The sequence below is a fragment of the Gorilla gorilla genome, chromosome 7, assembly GCF_029281585.2.
Source record: "Gorilla gorilla gorilla isolate KB3781 chromosome 7, NHGRI_mGorGor1-v2.1_pri, whole genome shotgun sequence".
Lineage (NCBI taxonomy): Eukaryota > Metazoa > Chordata > Mammalia > Primates > Hominidae > Gorilla > Gorilla gorilla.
The window spans coordinates 72977985-72997791 of NC_073231.2; the positions used below are offsets into that span (position 1 = coordinate 72977985).

Sequence of the window (19807 nt, forward strand, 5' to 3'; positions counted from 1 at the left end):
GCATGCCCACCTATCTCTAGTGAGATAGGGAACATTTTCATGGACTATATCCTCAAATATATTTTCCAAGTTGTCTCTTTCAGGAATTCCAATAAGTCATAGGTTTGGTTCTTTTTTACATATAATGGATTTTTACATAATCCATTATTTTTTAGAGATTTTATTTAAAAATTCTTTTTTCTTTATTTTTTTCTGACTGGGTTGATTTGAAGGACTGGTCTTCAAGCTCTGAGATTCTTTCCTTAGCTTGGTCTATTCTTTTGTTAATGTTTCCAACTGTATTTGAAATTCCTGTAGTGAATCTTTCAAATCCAGAAGTTCAGTTTGGTTCCTTTTCTTTTCTTTTCCTTTGTTTTGTTTTGTTTTCGACAGGGTCTTGCTGTGTAACCCAGGCCGAAGTGCAGTGGTTGTGGCCATGACTTACTGCTGCAGCCTCGACCTCTCAAGCTCAGGTGATCCTCCCATCTCAGTCTCCTGAGGAGCTGGGACCACAGGCATGCACCACCATGCCCAGCTAATGATTTATATTTTTGCAGAGATGGGGTTTCATCATGTTGCCCAGGCTGGTCTCAAACTCCCCAACTGAAGCAATCTACCTGCCTCAGCTTCCCAAAGTGGTGGGGATTACAGGTGTGATCCACCACGCCTGGCTTGTTCATTCTTAAAATGGCTATGTTGCCTTTTGACTCTTGAATCATTTTACTGGATTTCTTGGATTGAATTTCAGCCTTCTCCTGGATCTTGAGCTTTCTCGCCATCCGGATTCTGAATTCTATTTCTGTCATTTCAGCCATTTCAATCTGTCTGAAAACCATTGCTGAGAGGTTAGGACAGTTGTTTGGAGGTGAGAAGATACTTTGAATTGCCAGAGTGTTTGCACAAATTCTTTCTCATCTGAGAGGGCTGGTGTTCCTTTATCTTTTTGGAGTTGCTTCTGCTTGGATGGGACCTTTTGTTTTCTTATTCATCATTTTCCTTGAGGGTTTGACTGTGGTGTATGCTGAGTATAGTCAACTGGCTCCCTTTCTGGGTGTTCTCAGCGGGCTGAGGCTCTGTATAGGCTCTCCTGAGGCTCTGTATAGGATCTCTCTAGGTTCCTGCATTGGGTTTCACAGGTGATGGATACTAGAAGAATTTTTTTTAGTGATATAATTCAGACTATGATCCAGTATATGGTGCTTAAGGATAAGGGCTAGCAGATAGACTCTTAGATTACAGTGCGTTCAGCACAGTGCTCTGTGCTGGGGGTAGGGGAAGGGATATGACCCCCTCACCAAGTTCATTCCCAGGCCTTAGAGGAGCCCCTTCCAATCACTGGCACCATACTCACATTTCCTGAACCCCAAGGGGGGCCCTGGTGGGCTGCGCTCCCCATCCCTTAGCAGTAGCCTGAGCTGAAGGTTAGGTCACCAGGAGACCTGCAGCATTCCAGAGGCCCACTGGTCCTCTGTGCTTGGCAAAGTCAGAGAGGGTTGTGGAGTATGTCTCTGGGTGGTCTGTTGGTATAGTAGGTCAAGGGTGGGGGATCTCAGGGCAGGGTGATGTTGTCGTGGTTGTGCAGCTGGTGAGGTGCCCACAGCCTGGGGTTTTTTGCCCAGCAGACAGTTGTGGGGACTGCCCAGTTCACGTTCCCTTGACCAAGTCTGCTGGTGTCTGCCCTTGTAGCTAGCCTGACCAGCCAGTTTTATGCCATGCTTTCTGCGCCCAGATCACTGGGCTGTTAGGTGTTTCAGGCCACAGGGTCCCTCAGGCAGATGCAAAGCTGGCAAACAGGCCTCACCCTTCCCAGACCAGCCTTGTGGAAGGGGACTTACCCAGCACTCATGCTGGAACACAAACCCACGTCTCACTCTACTCAGTGTTCTAAGCAGAGCTTAAGTTCTGGCCACAGATCTCAGCTCTGTATTCCTGAACGATGTGCTTAGACCCTGGGGGGCTGAGACCAGGCCCACAGCTTTGTCCTCTGTCCCCTTGGAATCAAGCACTGTGCTGGGGTTGCCGAAGTGCTCCAAGGCCACTGGCAAAGCACTCAGGCTGGGTAATGGAGGCTATGCTGTGTGTATGCTCTTGTGGGAGCAGCTGGGGTTGGGAGTGCCTGGGAAGTTGACAGATAGGCATGTAGATCAGCCTCTCCCCAGACCCACAGGAAGGACAGCCCTGCTCTTTCCCAGCCCAGCATTCAGCAGGGGATAGAGTGCCTCAGAGCAAGGTGAGAACCTGGGGGCATGGGTGCCTGGGGTTGCATTTTGCTGGAGCTACTCCACACTGAGTGAGACCTGCTGGGCTCCACATAGGCTGGTGCTCTGCCTGTGCCTTCTCTCTGACAGTTCCCTACCAATTCAGATGTCTTTGGGGTTGTGGGATCTATTGTGGCTAGTATCCCAGAGCTCCACGGCGAGCGTGGATTTGCCCCATAGTCACTCCACTCACCCCTTCCTTAGGACCTGATTAGGGCCAGAAGCAGGTCCTGGCACCCGGAGACTCTGTGCAGGCTTCCCAGCTTCCTCCCTCTTCAGCCTCAGTGTCTGTGTTTCCTCTCTATTGATGCTCTGTGCTTTCTTTCCAAAGATGTCTTCGAAGCATGTTGGTTTACCCATTTTGCTCTGTTTTGGTGGGAGAGGCCCTCCTGGCTATGTCTATTCAGCCATCTTGTCCCCCTCCTATGTAAATATTTTTACACAGCAATAAACATGCATTGTGTCAGTAACAAAAAATGTATGTCACTGTCCTAATATCCTTACATTCACTCAGTATCTATTGTATGAAGCATTCAGCTGGGTGCTATAAGGAGTCAAAATAAGGAAATAGATATTTGCCTCATTTAGAGCTCAGACTGCACTTCACTATACACCATGCCAGGTAGCTCTTGAAGTCCTTTTAAAAAATACTTTGCCATTATTAGGTTTTTCTAAAAATAAACTTTTTATATTGAAGTAATTTTGTATTTACAGAAAAGTTGAAAGATAGTACACATAATTTCCATATACACCCTTTACCCAACTTTCCCCTCTTACATAATCTTGGTACGTTTGTCAAAAGTAAGAAATTAACATTAGAACATTACTATTTACCAAACTAGACTTTACTTCCATTTCACCAATTTCCTTCTAATATCCTTTTTCTATTTCAGGATCCAGTGTAGGGTAGCACATGAAGTAATTTGTCTTATATTTAATAATCTAGTCCATGATCATTTTAAGAATATAAGTTTTATATAAGTGTAGCGTTATCTATTATAACTAATTTTGAAACAAAGAAGAAAAAGTTGCCTGTCATACTTTGAAAGTACAATAATAAAAATAGCTAAATGTGTGTGTTTTTAAAATCTCTCCCATAGAGATGATGAAAGACAAAAAGTATGTTTGGACATAATTTATAAGATGATGCCAAAGTTAAAACCAGTAGAACTCCGAGAACTTCTGAACCCCGTTGTGGAATTCGTTTCCCATCCTTCTACAACATGTAGGGAACAAATGTATAATATTCTCATGTGGATTCATGATAATTACAGGTAAGCTATACATTGACTATTTTATTTTGTTATTTTTTTGAGATAAGGTCTTGCTCTGTCGACGAGGCTGGAGTACAGGGGCACAAACACAGGTCACTGCAGTCTCAACCTCCTGGGGTCAGTTGATCCTTCCATCTCAGCCTCCTGCGTAGCTGGGTCTATGGGTGTGCACCACCATACCTGGCTAATTTTGTTTATTTTTTGTGGAGACGGGGTTTCGCCTTGTTGCCTGGGCAACATTAACATTTTAGGGATCATTTGGGTCCCCTTAGCAATCTGGAACATAATAACACATTTTTTTTTTACCATATGATTAATAATTAAAACATGTATTTTGGTATATCTAACTGTATCCTTTTAAAAACTCATTTCACATATGTGTGTGAAAAAATCAGAGTGAAAAAGTGTGGTGTTGTGCTTATAAAACCTATTTTCATAGTTGTCCTTTTAAGATCTTGCAAAGACTAAGGAGATGAACTCTGCCAGGACCACCGGACACTACCACACCACCACAGCTGAGCGTCACAGGACCGCTGGGCCTCCTGTGGGCCCATCCTCCTGTTCCACTCAGCTCCTGCTGGGAGCAAGGATGGGTTCTCAAGGCTTGTGCACACACCCATGAGTGGGGCAAGCTGTGATTTGGAGATCTAAAGTCTAATGGGAAAACCAGCCTTTTAAAATTGAATTCTAGATGGTGTTACTGTAGTTGAACAAAAGGTCCAGAAGAGAGCATTAATGTTGTGACATTTTGCTGTTTTCTCAAGCAGAGATCCAGAAAGTGAGACAGATAATGACTCCCAGGAAATATTTAAGTTGGCAAAAGATGTGCTGATTCAAGGATTGATCGATGAGAACCCTGGACTTCAGTACGTGAATAACTGGGCTGGGACAATTAAATGTTAAGGGTATTGCTTTCAAAGGTAGCATAGAGTATTTTTCAGGAGTTTTAGAAATGTATTTGCAGTATTAGCATTTTCTCTGCTTTCTGCATTTCACAATATTTAGTAAGAGTATTTTAAAGCACATTATGAAGAGTAAGGCTTTACAATCCTGACAACTTAAAAATAACACTCTTGAAAAAGTCGTATGGACCAAATGCTGTATGCTAGGGCAGTGAGTTAAAGTGTTTCAAAATGAAAAGAAAGTCTGTAATGACAATTCTTCTGTTTCCCATTTAACACACATAGTTGAGATCATGCTGTAAGTATTACTGTTGAAAATAAAGTGTTTGAAACTTTAGAAATGAGAGGAAACTGTAATACTAGTTATATATGAAAGTGTGAATGATGATTGTTACCCTCTAAAATGCCTGTCCTGAGTAAGTCAGTTATATGTGTTTCTTACCAAATACTGATTATATAAGAAGAGGGGTAAACTTTTTATTATTATTATGTTTTTTAGAGATGAGGTCTTGCTCTGGCACCCAGGCTGGAGTGCAGTAGTGTACCTGTAGCTCACTGTAGCCTCTGACTCCTGGGTTCAGATGATCCTCCTCCCTCAGCCTCCTGAGTAGCTGGGACTACAGGCATAACGCCAACAGGCTTGGCTGATTTTTTATTTTTTTGTAAAGATAGGGTCTTGCTGTGTTACCCAAGTTAGGCTTCAATGCCTGGCCTCAATCCTCCTGACTTGGTTTGCCAAAGTGCTGGGATTTTAAGTGTGAGCACTGCACCCAGCCTCAATATAAGAAGCCATATACTCTTTATATGTTTCTGTATATTACTTATTTTTCCATTCTGCTATAATTTTAAATTCATTGAGCTTCTTAAAATTGTATTTGGATTTCATATGCATTCATAAATTATAAGACCTAATTTGGTATGTATGTATGTATGTGCACCAACTACATACATACATTTATTTTATTTTATTTTTTTGAGATGGAGTCTCACTCTGTCACCCAGGCTGGAGTGCAGTAGCACGATTTCAGCTCATTGCAACCTCCGCCTCCTAGGTTCAAGCGATTCTCCTGCCTCAGCCTCCCGAGTAGCTGGGACTACAGGTGGGCACCACCACGCCCAGCTAATTTTTGTATTTTTAGTAGAGACGGGGTTTCACCATGTTGGTCAGGCTGGTCTTGAACTCCTGAAGTCAGGTGATCCACCCACCTCAGCCTCCCAAAGTGCTGGGATTACACACCTGAGCCACTGCACCTGACCCCTAATTTGGTATTTAATTAATATATGTTTTGAGTATTTTATGGCAGTAATTTTTATAATGGATTGTTTTGGCAAGGCAGTGAAGGATTTTGTGTAATTTCTTAAAATTTTTTTTTTTGTTTCAAATAGTTAATATTATGTACTCATCGTTGAAAACTTCCCAGAGAATAGAGATAAGAGAATAAAATCACCCAGTTTCTCCCCTCCCCTCTGTGGCATAAAAAATATGCTACATTTTTTGTAATATTCTCTTCCTTCAGTGGATATGTTTCGTAACTCAGACTATATTTTTGATATAGTTGAAGGTGGTTTCCCTCTGTGTTAAGCTTCATGTGGGTGAAGAGCTGTGCCTTCTCCACAGGACACCCTGTACAGCACATTCTTTCCCATTTGCCATTGTCTAAGCAATATACTTTTTTCTCTTTGCTTTTCAGATTAATTATTCGAAATTTCTGGAGCCATGAAACTAGGTTACCTTCAAATACCTTGGACCGGTTGCTGGCACTAAATTCCTTATATTCTCCTAAGATAGAAGTGCACTTTTTAAGTTTAGCCACAAATTTTCTGCTCGAAATGACCAGCATGAGCCCAGATTATCCAAACCCCATGTTCGAGCATCCTCTGTCAGAATGCGAATTTCAGGTAATGTGGTCTTCTCTCTCATAGTAGTGAATATTATAGGCTTTTCCTGTTCATGAACATTTTTAATAGGTTTGATTGGCTCTTTGCCTTCTCAGAATACTCACACATTCCTTTCTGAAAAGGAAAGGGAAGGCTCGTGCCTCTGCTTCAGCTACCTGGAGGTCCACTGGCCTCACCCTCTTGGCCTCCACTAGATTTCCCTTGTCAGGATCGCCATTGCTTTCCCTCCCCTCATTCCTCCCAGTGCACAGTGGATGCTGAGCTTGTCCTGTCTCGCAGCAGCCTAAACAGTGGGGATGATGGGCAAGTTGCAGGGAGCTCCTGGGGTAGGGCCTCTCCTGTCCCGCTCACAAGCTCAGGATCTGTCCCAGTGGCACGTGTGTATGTGGACAAGCTGGGTCGCTTGACTCATTGCATTTGGGTTGTGGTGCTGAGCATGATATCAAACCTTTTTATGCAAACATTAAGAAAGCTGGGTTTTCTCGCTTGATAGTTAACTAGTTTTTCTAGTTGGCAAATCACTTAGTTAAAACTTTTAAATTAGAGAAGGTTCTTCTTCAGCTGCATATGAAGTTATGGTACAAATATGCTGATGGTACCATTAGATTTTAAATAGAAATATATCAGTGTTCCTAAAAAAGGAGCATTATTTCATTTGAAACTTTATTTCATTTGAAACTTTCTTATGTACAGGAATATACCATTGATTCTGATTGGCGTTTCCGAAGTACTGTTCTCACTCCGATGTTTGTGGAGACCCAGGCCTCCCAGGGCACTCTCCAGACCCGTACCCAGGAAGGGTCCCTCTCAGCTCGCTGGCCAGTGGCAGGGCAGATAAGGGCCACCCAGCAGCAGCATGACTTCACACTGACACAGACTGCAGGTAACAGTGACCCTGCCCGCTGGCCATGTATACAGCACCCTGACCTCTGTGGGCAGCTTCTGTCACAACAGTGTTGGGCTTTTGTGAGAGAAGTAAGGGATAATAGCAAAAAGCGTTAAGAACCCAAGGAAGATGTCATTCAAAAGAGGGGGTTCCTATAACAGTCAAACTCATGGAAACAGAAAGTAGAGTGCCAGGTGCCAGGGTCTGGGGAGGAGGGATGGGGATTTATAGTTTAATGGGTACAGAATTTCAGTTTTGCAAGAGGAAAAGTGCTGTGGAGGCAGGGTGCAGTGACTCATTCCTGTTATTCCAGCTGGGGCAGGAGGATCAGTTGAGCCCAGGAGTTCCGCACCAGCCTGGGCAACATGGAAAGACTCCATCTCTACAAAACAATTTTACAAATTAGCTGGGCATGGTGGCGCACGCCTGTAGTTAGTCCCAGCTACTGGGGAAGCTGAGGCGGGGAATGGCTCGAGCCCAGAAGTTCAAGGCTGCAGTGATCTGTGATCACGCCACTGCACCCTACCTTGGGCAAAAGAGCAAGGCCCTGTCTCAAAAAAAAAAGCCAAAAAGCAACTCTGGACATGGAAGATGTTGATGGTAGTACAGCAGCGTAAATGTCCTTAATGCCATTGAACTGTGCACCTAAGAATGATTTAAATGGTAAATTTTATGTATATTTTCCTTTTTTTTTTTTTTTTTTCAAGACGGAGTCTTGCTCTGTCACCAGGCTGGAGCTGGAGTGCAGTGGCATGATCTTGGCTCACTGCAACCTCTGCCTCCTGGGTTCAAGCGATTCCTCTGTCTCAGCCTCCTGAGTAGCTGGAACTACAGGCGCGCACCACCTCGCCTGGCTAAATTTTTGTATTTTAGTAGAGATGGGATTTCACCACATTGGCCAGATGGTCTTGATATCCTGACCTTGTGAGCCACCACACCCAGCCTGTTTTGCTACAATTTTTCTAAAAAAGAAATGGATTATTTCTGACCGGAAAGATCAGGGAAAGTTTCAGTATATGTATGTTTTGGTTTTGGTTTGGTACAGAAAAACATAGTGTAGCAAATTTAAGACATCTTATCACCAAAGCAGAGTAGAGGTAAACCAAATTCATTTACTAGATTTATAGTTATTAAACTGTTCTTTCTCAGATGGTTTAACTGCTTCCTTTGATGAGCAAAGTACAAATTGTAGAGTAACATATCTTAATCCTTTTATATAAACTCTTTAACGTTTCTCCTTTGTGTAATTTTTTTGCACATTTTGTTGGTTCTGGAAGTGGGACTAATATGAATAATCACAATTGAAATTCTGTGACACTAATATTAGAAGTCAGGGGCTCTTAGCACCTTTCAGTAGATAACAAAGTGTTATTCCTGTGGTGGGAGCAAGTGGCGTGTTTCTTACTTTACAAATGGGGACACTGCGGTCCAGGGGCACTGAGGCCCACGTACCTGGTTTTCCTTGGGGCATACCCTGGGACCTGACAGAGCCTCTGCCCAGGGTTGGAGTTGAGCACGGAGGCCTAGGGTGCCACCAGGTGTGTCCTGGCAGGTGGTCCTGCCCCGTGCACAGAGCTGGGTGATGCTGAGTGCCTGACCTCTCTGATTGCATGTCGCAGATGGAAGAAGCTCATTTGATTGGCTGACCGGGAGCAGCACTGACCCACTGGTCGACCACACCAGTCCCTCATCTGACTCCTTGCTGTTTGCCCACAAGAGGAGTGAAAGGTTACAGAGAGCACCCTTGAAGTCAGTGGGGCCTGATTTTGGGAAAAAAAGGCTGGGCCTTCCAGGGGACGAGGTGGATAACAAAGTGAAAGGTAAGCTGGGTTGCTGACTGTGCTTAAAATAGCTTCCTCACTAAATTACTGCAGAGCTCAGGTCTGGGGACATTTCTGACTGTATCCATGTTTCCTTCTCATTCGTAATCAAGCCCCTTAAAATTCAGTTAATGTTGCCTAGGCACTCACCATGCTGAAGAAATTGTTTTCTGGGAGTTCCAGAAGAATCCTTCAGTAAGTTATACTCGATCGATTGTTGAGTGATCTTCTGGAGCAGTAGGAGTGGGTGAGGCATTTATAAAGGGGTGATTGTAACAAGAGGTGGAATTAGCAAGCATGGTCTAGGGCTAGAGGGCTTAATACAGGTGGAGAATGGGGAGAGCGTCCAAAAAGACTGGGTGGAGGAAGAGCATTTGAGAGGAGCCTTGGAGCTGGGGGTGCGGGAAGGGAGAGGATGAAAAGGACAGGGATGGAGAAGTGTCAGGGTGGGTAGGCTCAGATCGATTCCGCAGTCCAGGTGAAGGGACGCTTCGGGGCATGCTAGAGTAACGGCAAAGGGTGCTGTGAGGACAGGCTTGTGGGTGTGGGGTTGTGTGTCGAGCTTCAGCTTTAGGAAGTAGCCTTGTAACACACCGAGCAGAGGAAGGCACGGGGACTGAATGCCCTTCTCTGAGGTTTGTGTGGGGCAGAAGTGGAGTGATGGGGACTGGAGGCAGGGGCCACAGGCACCAGGACCTGGTCTTGGCTAACAGATGACCAGAGCTAGACGGGTGCCGAGAGGCTGGAAGCAGCTTTTTGTGAGAAAGAAGTGTGGCTCTGGGAGGGAACAAGGGCCCAGAGGAAGGACATGTGCAGAGAGGAAAGGGCCCATGACAGAACCCTGGGGGAGCGCCAGCAGGGAAGCTCAGCTCTGTGGAAGTAAACTTAGAAGAACTTAGAAGCAAAGCTCCCTGCCTTCTTATCTAATCGTAGGAACTGAAACACAGGCAACAAAACTTGCTTTACTCCACCACTCTCTCGTACTTTTCAGTCACAAACCTGTGGCCCACACACAGTTCTCTAAATGGAACCTGGAGAGGTCAGTGTGGCCCACCTTTTGGCATGTGCTGTGAGTTGAAGGAGTGCTGGTGGCGGTTGTTCAGGTGGAGCCACCTGGGTGCTGAGAATGGGGTCAGCAGCAGGGAGCTTTCTCTGGGATCTGATGGCTTGGTGGTCTGGCGGGAGTGCTGCTGTGGAGCTCCATATGTGGGGCCCCCGGACTCCCTGCTTTGCAGGGCTGCGGGCGCCAGGCCTGGTGCCATCCTCCTTGGGGATGCTTTGTGAGAACGTGGGTCTTTTCTCTGTGGATGCTCTCGGGATCTTCTCTTTTAAACCAGCGTTCTGACATTGCACACAAGTGTCCTTGGGCGTAGATCCGTTTCAGTCTGTTTTTCTGGGCATATGGCGGGAGCTTCCAGGCCGCTGACTCTCACCTTCCAGTTCTGGAGCATCATCACAGGTGATTTTGTTGAGTTCTTCATCTCAGTTTGCTGTTTTCTCTTTTTGGAGTCCTAGTGCTTAGATATCACACCTGCGTGAGTGTCCTTCTGAGGTGTCATATTTTTTCCTTTTCCTCTTTTCTGGGAAATCCCTTCAACCTTATCTTTCAACCTGTGCTTTTAAGTTATGACACGTTTCAGTTTCCATGAGCTTTTTTTCATGCTCTGAACATTTCTTCAGTTCCTACTCTTCTCTTTCTGATAAATGATCATGTTTTGAAATTTTTTCCTGCATGATCTGCTTTTAACAGTTGCTCTTTCCTTGTTGCTTACTTTGGCTTCTGTTGTTCATATTTGAAGCTTTCCTTGGAACCTGTCATGATTTGGAGGTTAAGGCTGGTGTCTCCTGGCGGGGTACTAAACAGGCGTTTGGAATCATACGGGTTAGGAGTGTTGCAGTCACCTGTCCCTGGTCAGGTTGCCACAGTCCCGAGGGAGGCTGGTCTGCACCAGGTGTTGAAGCCTCCGAGGCAGCTCCTCTCTTGTTCAGTTAGCCAGAGGCAAAGCACTGCCAGGCGAGTTGGGCGGGGGTTCAGAAGGTGGCTGCGTGCCCTCCCTGGGCCTCCCTCTGTAGGGGCCTGGCCCGTTCAGCGCTCATGCCTGCTGAATCCACTGCTGAGCAGTTCCAGTTGCAGCTGTGGCCCCTGCACTCCTGCTCCCGGTCGCTGCCTCTGCGGCACCTGTAGGTTTTGTCTTTGAGGAAACCCGAGGTGAAAATGAACCAGCAGAGCCAAGTGTCTGGGCGGCGGGGAGTAACTGGGCCTGCTTTCCCTCTCCAGGTGCGGCCGGACGGACGGACCTACTGCGACTGCGCAGACGGTTTATGAGGGACCAGGAGAAGCTCAGTTTGATGTATGCCAGAAAAGGCATTGCTGAGCAAAAACGAGAGAAGGTTTGTATCTTGTCAAGAATTTGATCAGAACGATGCAGTTTCTGTCACAGGATACAGACGAAGTGAAGAAGCTTCCTGCCAGACACTGCCTCCAATGTCACCTGCAAACCAGGTGGCGGGACTGCTCCAAACCAGCCTCCTGGGGCTCCCCCACAGGGATGCAGCCCCCATGGCGCTCTGGTGGGGGTCCAGGAGTGCGCCCAGTTCTCTCCGCGGGTGGAAGTGTGGCCGGCCTGGGATCAGCCGGCTGATCCCAGGCCTGCCTCAAGGCCCGCGCCCTGGCAGGACTTCACTGGCCCTCGCTTCAGGGACCAATGCGGCTGGAGGGCAGCTGGGGGCTGGGACCCACGGGGCCCCGAGGACAGGTGGCCAGGAGGGCCTTCCCGTGGCGTGGAGACTCCGTAGCCGCGGCGTCCATTCCGCCTAGAAATGGGTCATTAGGATGCATTTGTAAGAAGGGAGTAGGACGGATCATTAAGAAAAATCCCTCGCGGTGCTCCAGTTCAGCGCCAGCCGCCGCCGCCACGGGAGCGGCTCCATCCACATCTGGGTGTGAATCCCTGGAAGTGGGGCGCTGTGCCGGCCCCCTCCCCAAGCCCTGCCGCCCAGCCATGCTTGTGGAGCCTGAGGCCTCCCGGGCTGCGCCCCTGGGGCACTGTTTTGCCCCCTCGGAGGGGAGCTTTGGGCTCTGCAGCTGCCTGGGAGCAGAGGCAGCCGGAGGGCAGGACCTTGGGGCGGAAGTGGGGACCGGCTGCCGGCCTCGTTCTCAGTGAGACTTTCCAGAGATACAGCCCTCCAGCCGGTTTTTAAATACTTCTAAATCAAATTTTCCGATTTTATAAATATTCTGATTATAGGGAATGTTTAAAGCCTTTCCACTGCTTGTTGTGTAGTGATTTTATTTTGGATGCAGTGTTTGCCCTAGACGGTAAAGTACAGCGACTGAGCCTCTGCGAGCATCAGTTCCCACCGCTTCGCCCTTATGGTTCAGGGGATCCTGGCAGCCTCATAGCTCATGCACGACTAGTTTCCTTCAGTGAGAATGCTCATCTTCTTCTTTGGTTCTGGTGCTTATAGGAAATCAAGAGTGAGTTAAAAATGAAGCAGGATGCCCAGGTCGTTCTGTACAGAAGCTACCGGCACGGAGACCTTCCTGACATTCAGATCAAGCACAGCAGCCTCATCACCCCGTTACAGGCCGTGGCCCAGGTCAGTTTTTGCCGCTGCGTTTTCTGTTGACAGGTTAAAATCTGTTTCCAGTTTAGGGGTTTGCCTATGTGAGGAAACATGGCTGAGGCTGTCCTGCAACATAGATGAGGTGTTGGTTTGTCCTCAACAGTGGACTTGGTATAAAGACCTTGCTCCAAGTCCTGGCTCTGCCATTTCCTAGTTCCATGACTTCTTTACACATGCGGAGACTCTGAGATCATCAGTGCTGAAGGCGTTATTTATCGTTATTTATCAGGATTACCACTGCATTTGTCTGAACAAAGGGAACATAAATGAAGGAATTTGTACCTAGCACTCAGGAATCAGTGGATTGTAGACATGGAAACCTGTCTACCACGTTACATAAAAACAGCAGGTTACCAAACAGGTGTAAAAGTGTACACACCAGTAAAAGACACGTGCCAGTGACTTATCTCTTTATGGTATAATTATGGGCGATACTTATTTTCTTTTTTCCTAAACCACATTTTCTGGGTGCTCTATTCTGTTCCATTGGTCTGTGTGTCTGTTTTTGTACCAGTACCATGCTTTTTGGTTACTGCAGCCTTATAGTATTGTTTGAAGTTGGGTAGTGCGGTGCTCTAGTTTTGTTCTTTTTGCTTAGGATTGCTTTGGCTATACGGGCTCTTTTTTGGTTCCATATGAATTTTAGAATAGTTTTTTCTAGTTCTGTGATAAATGATGTTGGTAGTTTGATAGAATTAGCATTGATTCTGTAGATTGCCTTGAGCAGAATGGCCATTTTAACGATATGGATGCTTCTAATCCGTGAATATGGAATGTGTTTCCCTTTATTTGTGTCATTCTTTTATGATTTCTTTCAGCAGTGTGTTTTAGTTCTCCTTGTAAAGATCTTTCACCTTCTTGGTTAAGTGTATTCCTAGGTATTTTATTCTTTCTGTGGCTGTTGTAAACGGGATTGTGCTTTTGATTTAGCCATATTTTCTAAAATTTTATATAGTAATCACTAGAACTTCTTATAACAAGATAAATATATTACTTAAACAGTAAGGAATAAATCAAATTTGTATGTTTTAGTCATACATAGTTTTATCAAAGTAATTTTTTGCATTTGATAATTAGATCTATTTTTTAAATATTAAGTATAATCTTAAATCAGTAGAATTTCACAGTAAACTTTTCAAGTATTTAATTTTTGGCTATAGTAACTTAAGTGTAAACCATTGCTTTTAATGTTCTTTTCAACAATATGCAAAAATCACACTTGATTTAAGAACATTCATTTAATCATGTAATTTGTCCATAAAACATCAAAAATGGATTATCATTATATTGTAAACATAATTAAAATAGGTCTTAGACATGAAAAAAGAACATGATCCCAAAAAGCAGCACAAGTCTCACCTCCTTCAGAGGCAAACGTGTAGCAAAATTAACAAAAAGATATTAACAGAATTGACCTGTCAATTATAATATGATAGAAAACTTATTAACAGGGAAGATCCCTAGAAGATTACACAAAGTAATTTTTAAACTTTATTTATCATGCTTTCATGCCTCCATTTAGCAAAAATAGACACTATATGCCAGGAACTGTTGTTGGTACTGATGTCACAGCATGAATAAATAAAGGGAGTATACTGTGGCTATGAAGTGTGCGAGGGTTAGGGCTGTAAATGATTAGGTAGTGTGCTGTTTGCGGGAGCTGATGCTCAGAAGAAGCCTTTGATGGTTTCAATAGTTTAAAGTGGTCAGGTGGTGGGACCTTGAAAATTAACACTGGCATTTTATTTAAGCTCATCAGTTATTTTAAGCTTTACCATGGTGCTGATAGGAGGAAAATACCTAAACATTTAATCTTTCTCTGAGATTTTATGAAGTGCTGCACTAAGCACTGGCCGCACATCATCTGGGCTAATCTTCCCCGCAGCCCAATGTGAAGTGTTCTGGTAGCCCCCATTTAAAGATTGGAGACCCAGACTCAACTCAGGAGAGAAGCTATGTCATTATGTATTGATTAAGCCAGCTTTTAAATTTATCTCTCTGGGCCAAAAGTCCATGTTTCCATAACATATATCAAACAAATATATTTGGTTAAATTCCAAATGCTCCCCTTGTCAATGCCTGCTAAATCTTTCCAAATAGAATTGAGAGGTACAATAGATATGTTTGCAACAGTTTGTATTTTCCAAGCTCTGATAGTATTGGTGATTTATAGCATTTTTGCTTCAGATCCTAATTTGTCTTTGTTTTGAATTTTTTACAGAGAGACCCAATAATTGCAAAACAGCTCTTTAGCAGCTTGTTTTCTGGAATTTTGAAAGAGATGGATAAATTTAAGACACTGTCTGAAAAAAATAACATCACTCAAAAGTTGCTTCAAGACTTCAATCATTTTCTTAATACCACCTTCTCTTTCTTTCCACCTTTTGTCTCTTGTATTCAGGTAAAGTCTGCACACACTTCATCAAATATACATTGTTTGCTGTGGCTTCACATGGCCTTTCCATCATCACTATGTTTCCCGTGTTGAGACTCTTGATAACCTGGTGTTTAACAGAGTAAGATGTACTATTTGGGTTACCACTTCCCAAATGAGTAGATGTAATTTATTTTTTCCCCCCAGAAAAACCGATATGTGACAGAATAACCAGAAATCAAACATGTTATGTTTTATTTTGTAGTAAGCCAGTCCCTTCAGTGTTTTTGATGAAACCCTTCATTTATTTAGTTGTCTTTCCTTATGTAGTATTTCACCACATTCTTTCTGCTTCCTGACTACTGTCAAAAGATGTTGACTGAGTACCCGCCTGGCTTTATTCTAGGTGGCTGGGCCACATTGATGAAGAGGCAAAAATTCCTTTCCTCCCGACCTTACATTCCCATTAATAGATGGGTAATAGGCAACCCACAGGGAGATGTAGAAAGGGACATTAGGTAGTAGTTAAGTGTCATAGTACTTGAGTAATAGGGAAGTATTAAAGCAGTGTAAGATAGTAATGAAGCAGGTAAGCAGGTGCCTCTTGATGGGGTAGGGTGTGTTTGCCTAGATGCAGTGGTCAGAGAAGTCCTTTCCAAGGCAACACAGCCTAAGCAGAAAATCTAATTTAATATTCAGTTACTACTTAAATATGTTTGTCAGAAGATTATTTTTCATGTAAGAAATGTTTTCTGTGCCATTCAAAGTATGGATTATATAAAATTCCCTAGTAGAAAATCTTTTTGATTCATTTTAGTATTTTTGTATCTAGTGACCTTTTCTGAAATAATTACTAATTTATGTTCTTCAATATTGTTTATCGGTAGTATTGGTTTACAAACGAATTGGGTAATACTTTTCTGAAATGAAATACTTAGTTTTTTTGTTTTATTCTTTTTGATGGAATGAGAAACTGTCAGTATAAATTTCTTTATACATTAGCTCCGTTTTTTATTGGTTTCTAATTTACGTGTGTGTGTGTGCGTGTGTGTGTGTATGAGAGAGATCTTCATATTTTGATAGTGCTTTTCTTGCTTTAAATTGATCCCTGGAATGGAAGCGTAAAATTAAAAGGTCATTTCCTCCTTTGAGCAAATTGAATATTGTTGGAAAATGTGTTAATAGCATTACACAGAGAAACTTCTGGTGATATCACTACCCACATGGGTACCTTTTATGTTTAGTAAAGTATGTTACTCCTTGTGAAGACATGGTCCAAGTACCACAAGCTAAACAGCTGGTTGTATGTGTGGTTTCACAGGACATTAGCTGTCAGCACGCAGCCCTGCTGAGCCTCGACCCAGCGGCTGTTAGCGCTGGTTGCCTGGCCAGCCTACAGCAGCCCGTGGGCATCCGCCTGCTAGAGGAGGCTCTGCTCCGCCTGCTGCCTGCCGAGCTGCCTGCCAAGCGAGTCCGTGGGAAGGCCCGCCTCCCTCCTGATGTCCTCAGATGGGTGGAGCTTGCTAAGTAAGTGTGAGGTCAGGTGCTCTTGGGAGCACACTGGATTTGACCAAAGCAATACGCAAAACACTTGGCTTCATTTGGCAGAAAATGAGCTAATAAAGTTGATAGTAACACTAATGTGAAATTTAAAAGAAAAGTCTTTCAGGCTGAGTACCATTCTCAAAGGCAAGAACAGTTGCCACAACAAGTAATGTCTTGCTCAAGGAAAGAGAATGTTATTTAAACCTGCTGATTTCTTTCAGTATATGATTTTTTGGACTCAGTATTATTCACCAAGTTTAGTTTCTTGTAAAGTGTAGCTGTGAATCATAGTTCCTAATATTTTATGTTATTTCCTGCTTCACTACACTGAATGGAGGAATATTTAGTATTTTCAGCAGGACTCAAGATTTTAGAAAGAGGTTAAATCGGTTAGTTTATTTGGGATAAACAGATTCCATTTTCTAGTTATACCATTTTCCATTATGTCTGATTCTTCCCTTCTCTGTGATCTCATCATATGAAAGCCTCATTCTGAGGAGGTTGTTAGGTTAAGATTGAAATTTAACTTGAACTTCATTTTGTAGTGCAGATTTTTAGAGCTTTAGGTTTTAAGAGAAAAGATAGTAAAAGTAAGGGAGGGGATCCTTGTGCTTCATGCTGTTTTGTAGTTAATTCATGTCTGTCCTGATTGAGCACTGAGTGTACAAGTGCTGTGCCAGGCACCAAAGAGACATGAAATTGGATTAGACATTGATCACAGACTCACAAAACTAGCAATCTAGTAGGAAATGTATATACTTTACACATAAATAAATCATAATTGAAGTAGGAGGTGGTGAGCACTGAGAGAGACAAGATAAAATGCCAGGGCCATTCAGAGAGGGCCTCTGAGCTATGCTGATTTTACCTAGGAACCATTTTCTCCTGTTGCTTCAGATGTGTAAGTGAACAGGAAGTGACACCTTGTATGTTTACTATTTCCAGGAGTGGTAAACATACATAATGTGTATTTGCGAAGTAAGTGAAGCAAACAACTTTTAAGGGCCTAAACTTTAAACATTTTTTTCTAACTGTATTAAGTACATTCTCATACTTTTGTGATATTTTTGCATTCCTTGCAGAGCATTGTGAACATAGTTTAGCTTTTTTTTTTTTTTTTTTTGAGACAGTCTTGCTCTGTCTCCAGTTGGAGTGCAGTGGCACAATCTTGGCTCACTGCAACCTCCACCTCCTGGGTTCAAGCGATTCTCCTGCCTCAGCCTCCCAAGTAGCTGGGATTACAGGCACCTGCCACCACGCCCGGCTAATTTTTGTATTTTTAGTAGAGATGGGGTTTCACCGTGTTAGCCAGGATGGTCTTGATTTCCTGACCTCGTGATCCGCCCGCCCCAGCCTCCCAAAGTGCTGGGATTGCAGCCGTGAGCCACCACACCCGAGCTTAGCCTTTTTTTTTGATATGTCATGGCCATTGTTCTAACCATGTTATAGTGAACATAATCCAGGGACCATGGAACCAGTATAGGGGTATGTAGGTGATCTCTTTCCTGAGTCTGTGCAGAATGTAGCTCTCCCTCTTCCCTGACTCTGGGGCCATGAGCTGCTGCTCCATCACCTACCTACCCACCCACCTTTACTGCTGATTTATTACCCCTAACATTGTGTAATCAGGGCAATAAGAGAGCCGCATCTACTAGATTTTATTGAATTCAGAATTCATAAGCTCTAAGAGAGAACCTGTAGGGCTCTTTTGATGTAAATGCAAGAGGCTTAGTACCCAGAAGGGAACTGAACAGCAGGAGAACTAAGGAGGGAGCAGTCCTTGGCTGGCTGGTTTAGGAAGAAATAACATTTGGGTTGAGACTGCAAGGTGGAAAGAAATTTGCTGGAGGAAGGGAACAAACCCCATAAACACTTTGAGAATATCATGGACTGGGAAGCTTGATTGAAAGGGTCAAGCCAGAATTTTGTTAAGGTAAAGAGATGAATGAATGCTCCAACAAACTGAGATGGTCCATAGAACATGGATTAAACATGGCATCAGTAGTCAGGATTATTTTTTCTTTTGCTTCTGGGTTTTTTGGGGCTAGACAAGGATTCCAAATGGTTCGCCTGTAGATATTATAATGGATTAATACTGGAGAACCTTATGTAATGACACATCTTATACACTGTGAACCTTTGATATTTTCAGATTCCACCTTTTTTTTTTTTTTTTTTTGAGGCGGAGTCTTGCTCTGTTTCCCAGGCTGGAGTGCAGTAGGGCGATTGGTTCACTGCAACCTCCACCTCCTGGGTTCAAGCAGTTCTCTGCCTCAGCCTCCCAAGTAGCTGGGACTACAGGCACGCGCCACCATGCCCAGCTAATTTTTTGTATTTTTAGTAGAGATGGGATTTCACCATGTTGGCCAGGCTGATCTGAACCCCTGACCTCAGGTGAGCCACCACGCCCATCCCAGATTCCACTTTAAATGCACATCTGAATAATTTCTGCCTTATGTATGATTAAAGTTATAAAACATAAGGGTAACTTCATAGTTTCTTAAATTTTATATTTTTAGCAAAATTAAAGTAACACTTTATGTCTCTTCTTTTGTTAATATAATGTGTGGCAACTTGATTTACTATCATTTCATTAGAATAAATACTTTTAAAATACTGGAGTGTTCATTGATTTGGCCTTTTTGATTTGTTTTGTAGGCTGTATAGATCAATTGGAGAATACGACGTCCTCCGTGGGATTTTTACCAGTGAGATAGGAACAAAGCAAATCACTCAGAGTGCATTATTAGCAGAAGCCAGAAGTGATTATTCTGAAGCTGCTAAGCAGTATGATGAGGTAAAATTGATCTCTGGCAAAATATGACATTTGCTTCAACACTTTTGTTTTCTGCTGAACTATGACTTTAAGCAAAACGAGGTACAGCAGATCCTTGTTGGTTCAATGTCTTTTCGTTACAATGTTGATGAGGAAGAAAATTGGTTTCCTTATAGGTTGTTCACTTAAGTTAGGGCCTACCATACTGTGAAACTGTATATTATTTCTCTGTCTGCTCTTACACAGTTTCTATTTGAATAGGTTGTTTTCTTTCAGTTAGTTAAAAAAAAAAATTATAAAGAAGTTGTATTAGGCTGTTCTTGCATTTCTGTAGAGAAATACCTGACACTGGGTAATTTATAAAGAAAAGAGGTTTAATTGGTTCACGGTTCCACGGGCTGCACAGGAAGTATGGTGCTGCCTTCTGCTTGGCTTCAGGGGGGGCCTTGGGAAGCTTTTATGCATTG

The 19807-nt window shown here is 43.5% G+C and overlaps 1 protein-coding gene across 4 annotated transcripts in view; it reads left to right on the forward strand.

Moving 5' to 3' along the window:
- PRKDC (protein kinase, DNA-activated, catalytic subunit) overlaps positions 1 to 19807 on the forward strand; it is a 190783-nt gene that overhangs the window by 121712 nt on the left and 49264 nt on the right. For 2 of the 4 annotated variants that reach the window (XM_055349529.2, XM_055349531.2), the window contains exons 55-64: positions 3338 to 3511; positions 4276 to 4377; positions 6105 to 6312; positions 7006 to 7195; positions 8818 to 9018; positions 11297 to 11409; positions 12487 to 12618; positions 14867 to 15046; positions 16341 to 16546; positions 19223 to 19361. In XM_055349529.2, coding sequence (XP_055205504.2) covers positions 3338 to 3511; positions 4276 to 4377; positions 6105 to 6312; positions 7006 to 7195; positions 8818 to 9018; positions 11297 to 11409; positions 12487 to 12618; positions 14867 to 15046; positions 16341 to 16546; positions 19223 to 19361 — 1645 coding nt within the window. The remainder of the gene's footprint in view (positions 1 to 3337; positions 3512 to 4275; positions 4378 to 6104; positions 6313 to 7005; positions 7196 to 8817; positions 9019 to 11296; positions 11410 to 12486; positions 12619 to 14866; positions 15047 to 16340; positions 16547 to 19222; positions 19362 to 19807) is intronic. The other 2 variants (XM_055349530.2, XM_055349532.2) reach the window with 1 other exon arrangement.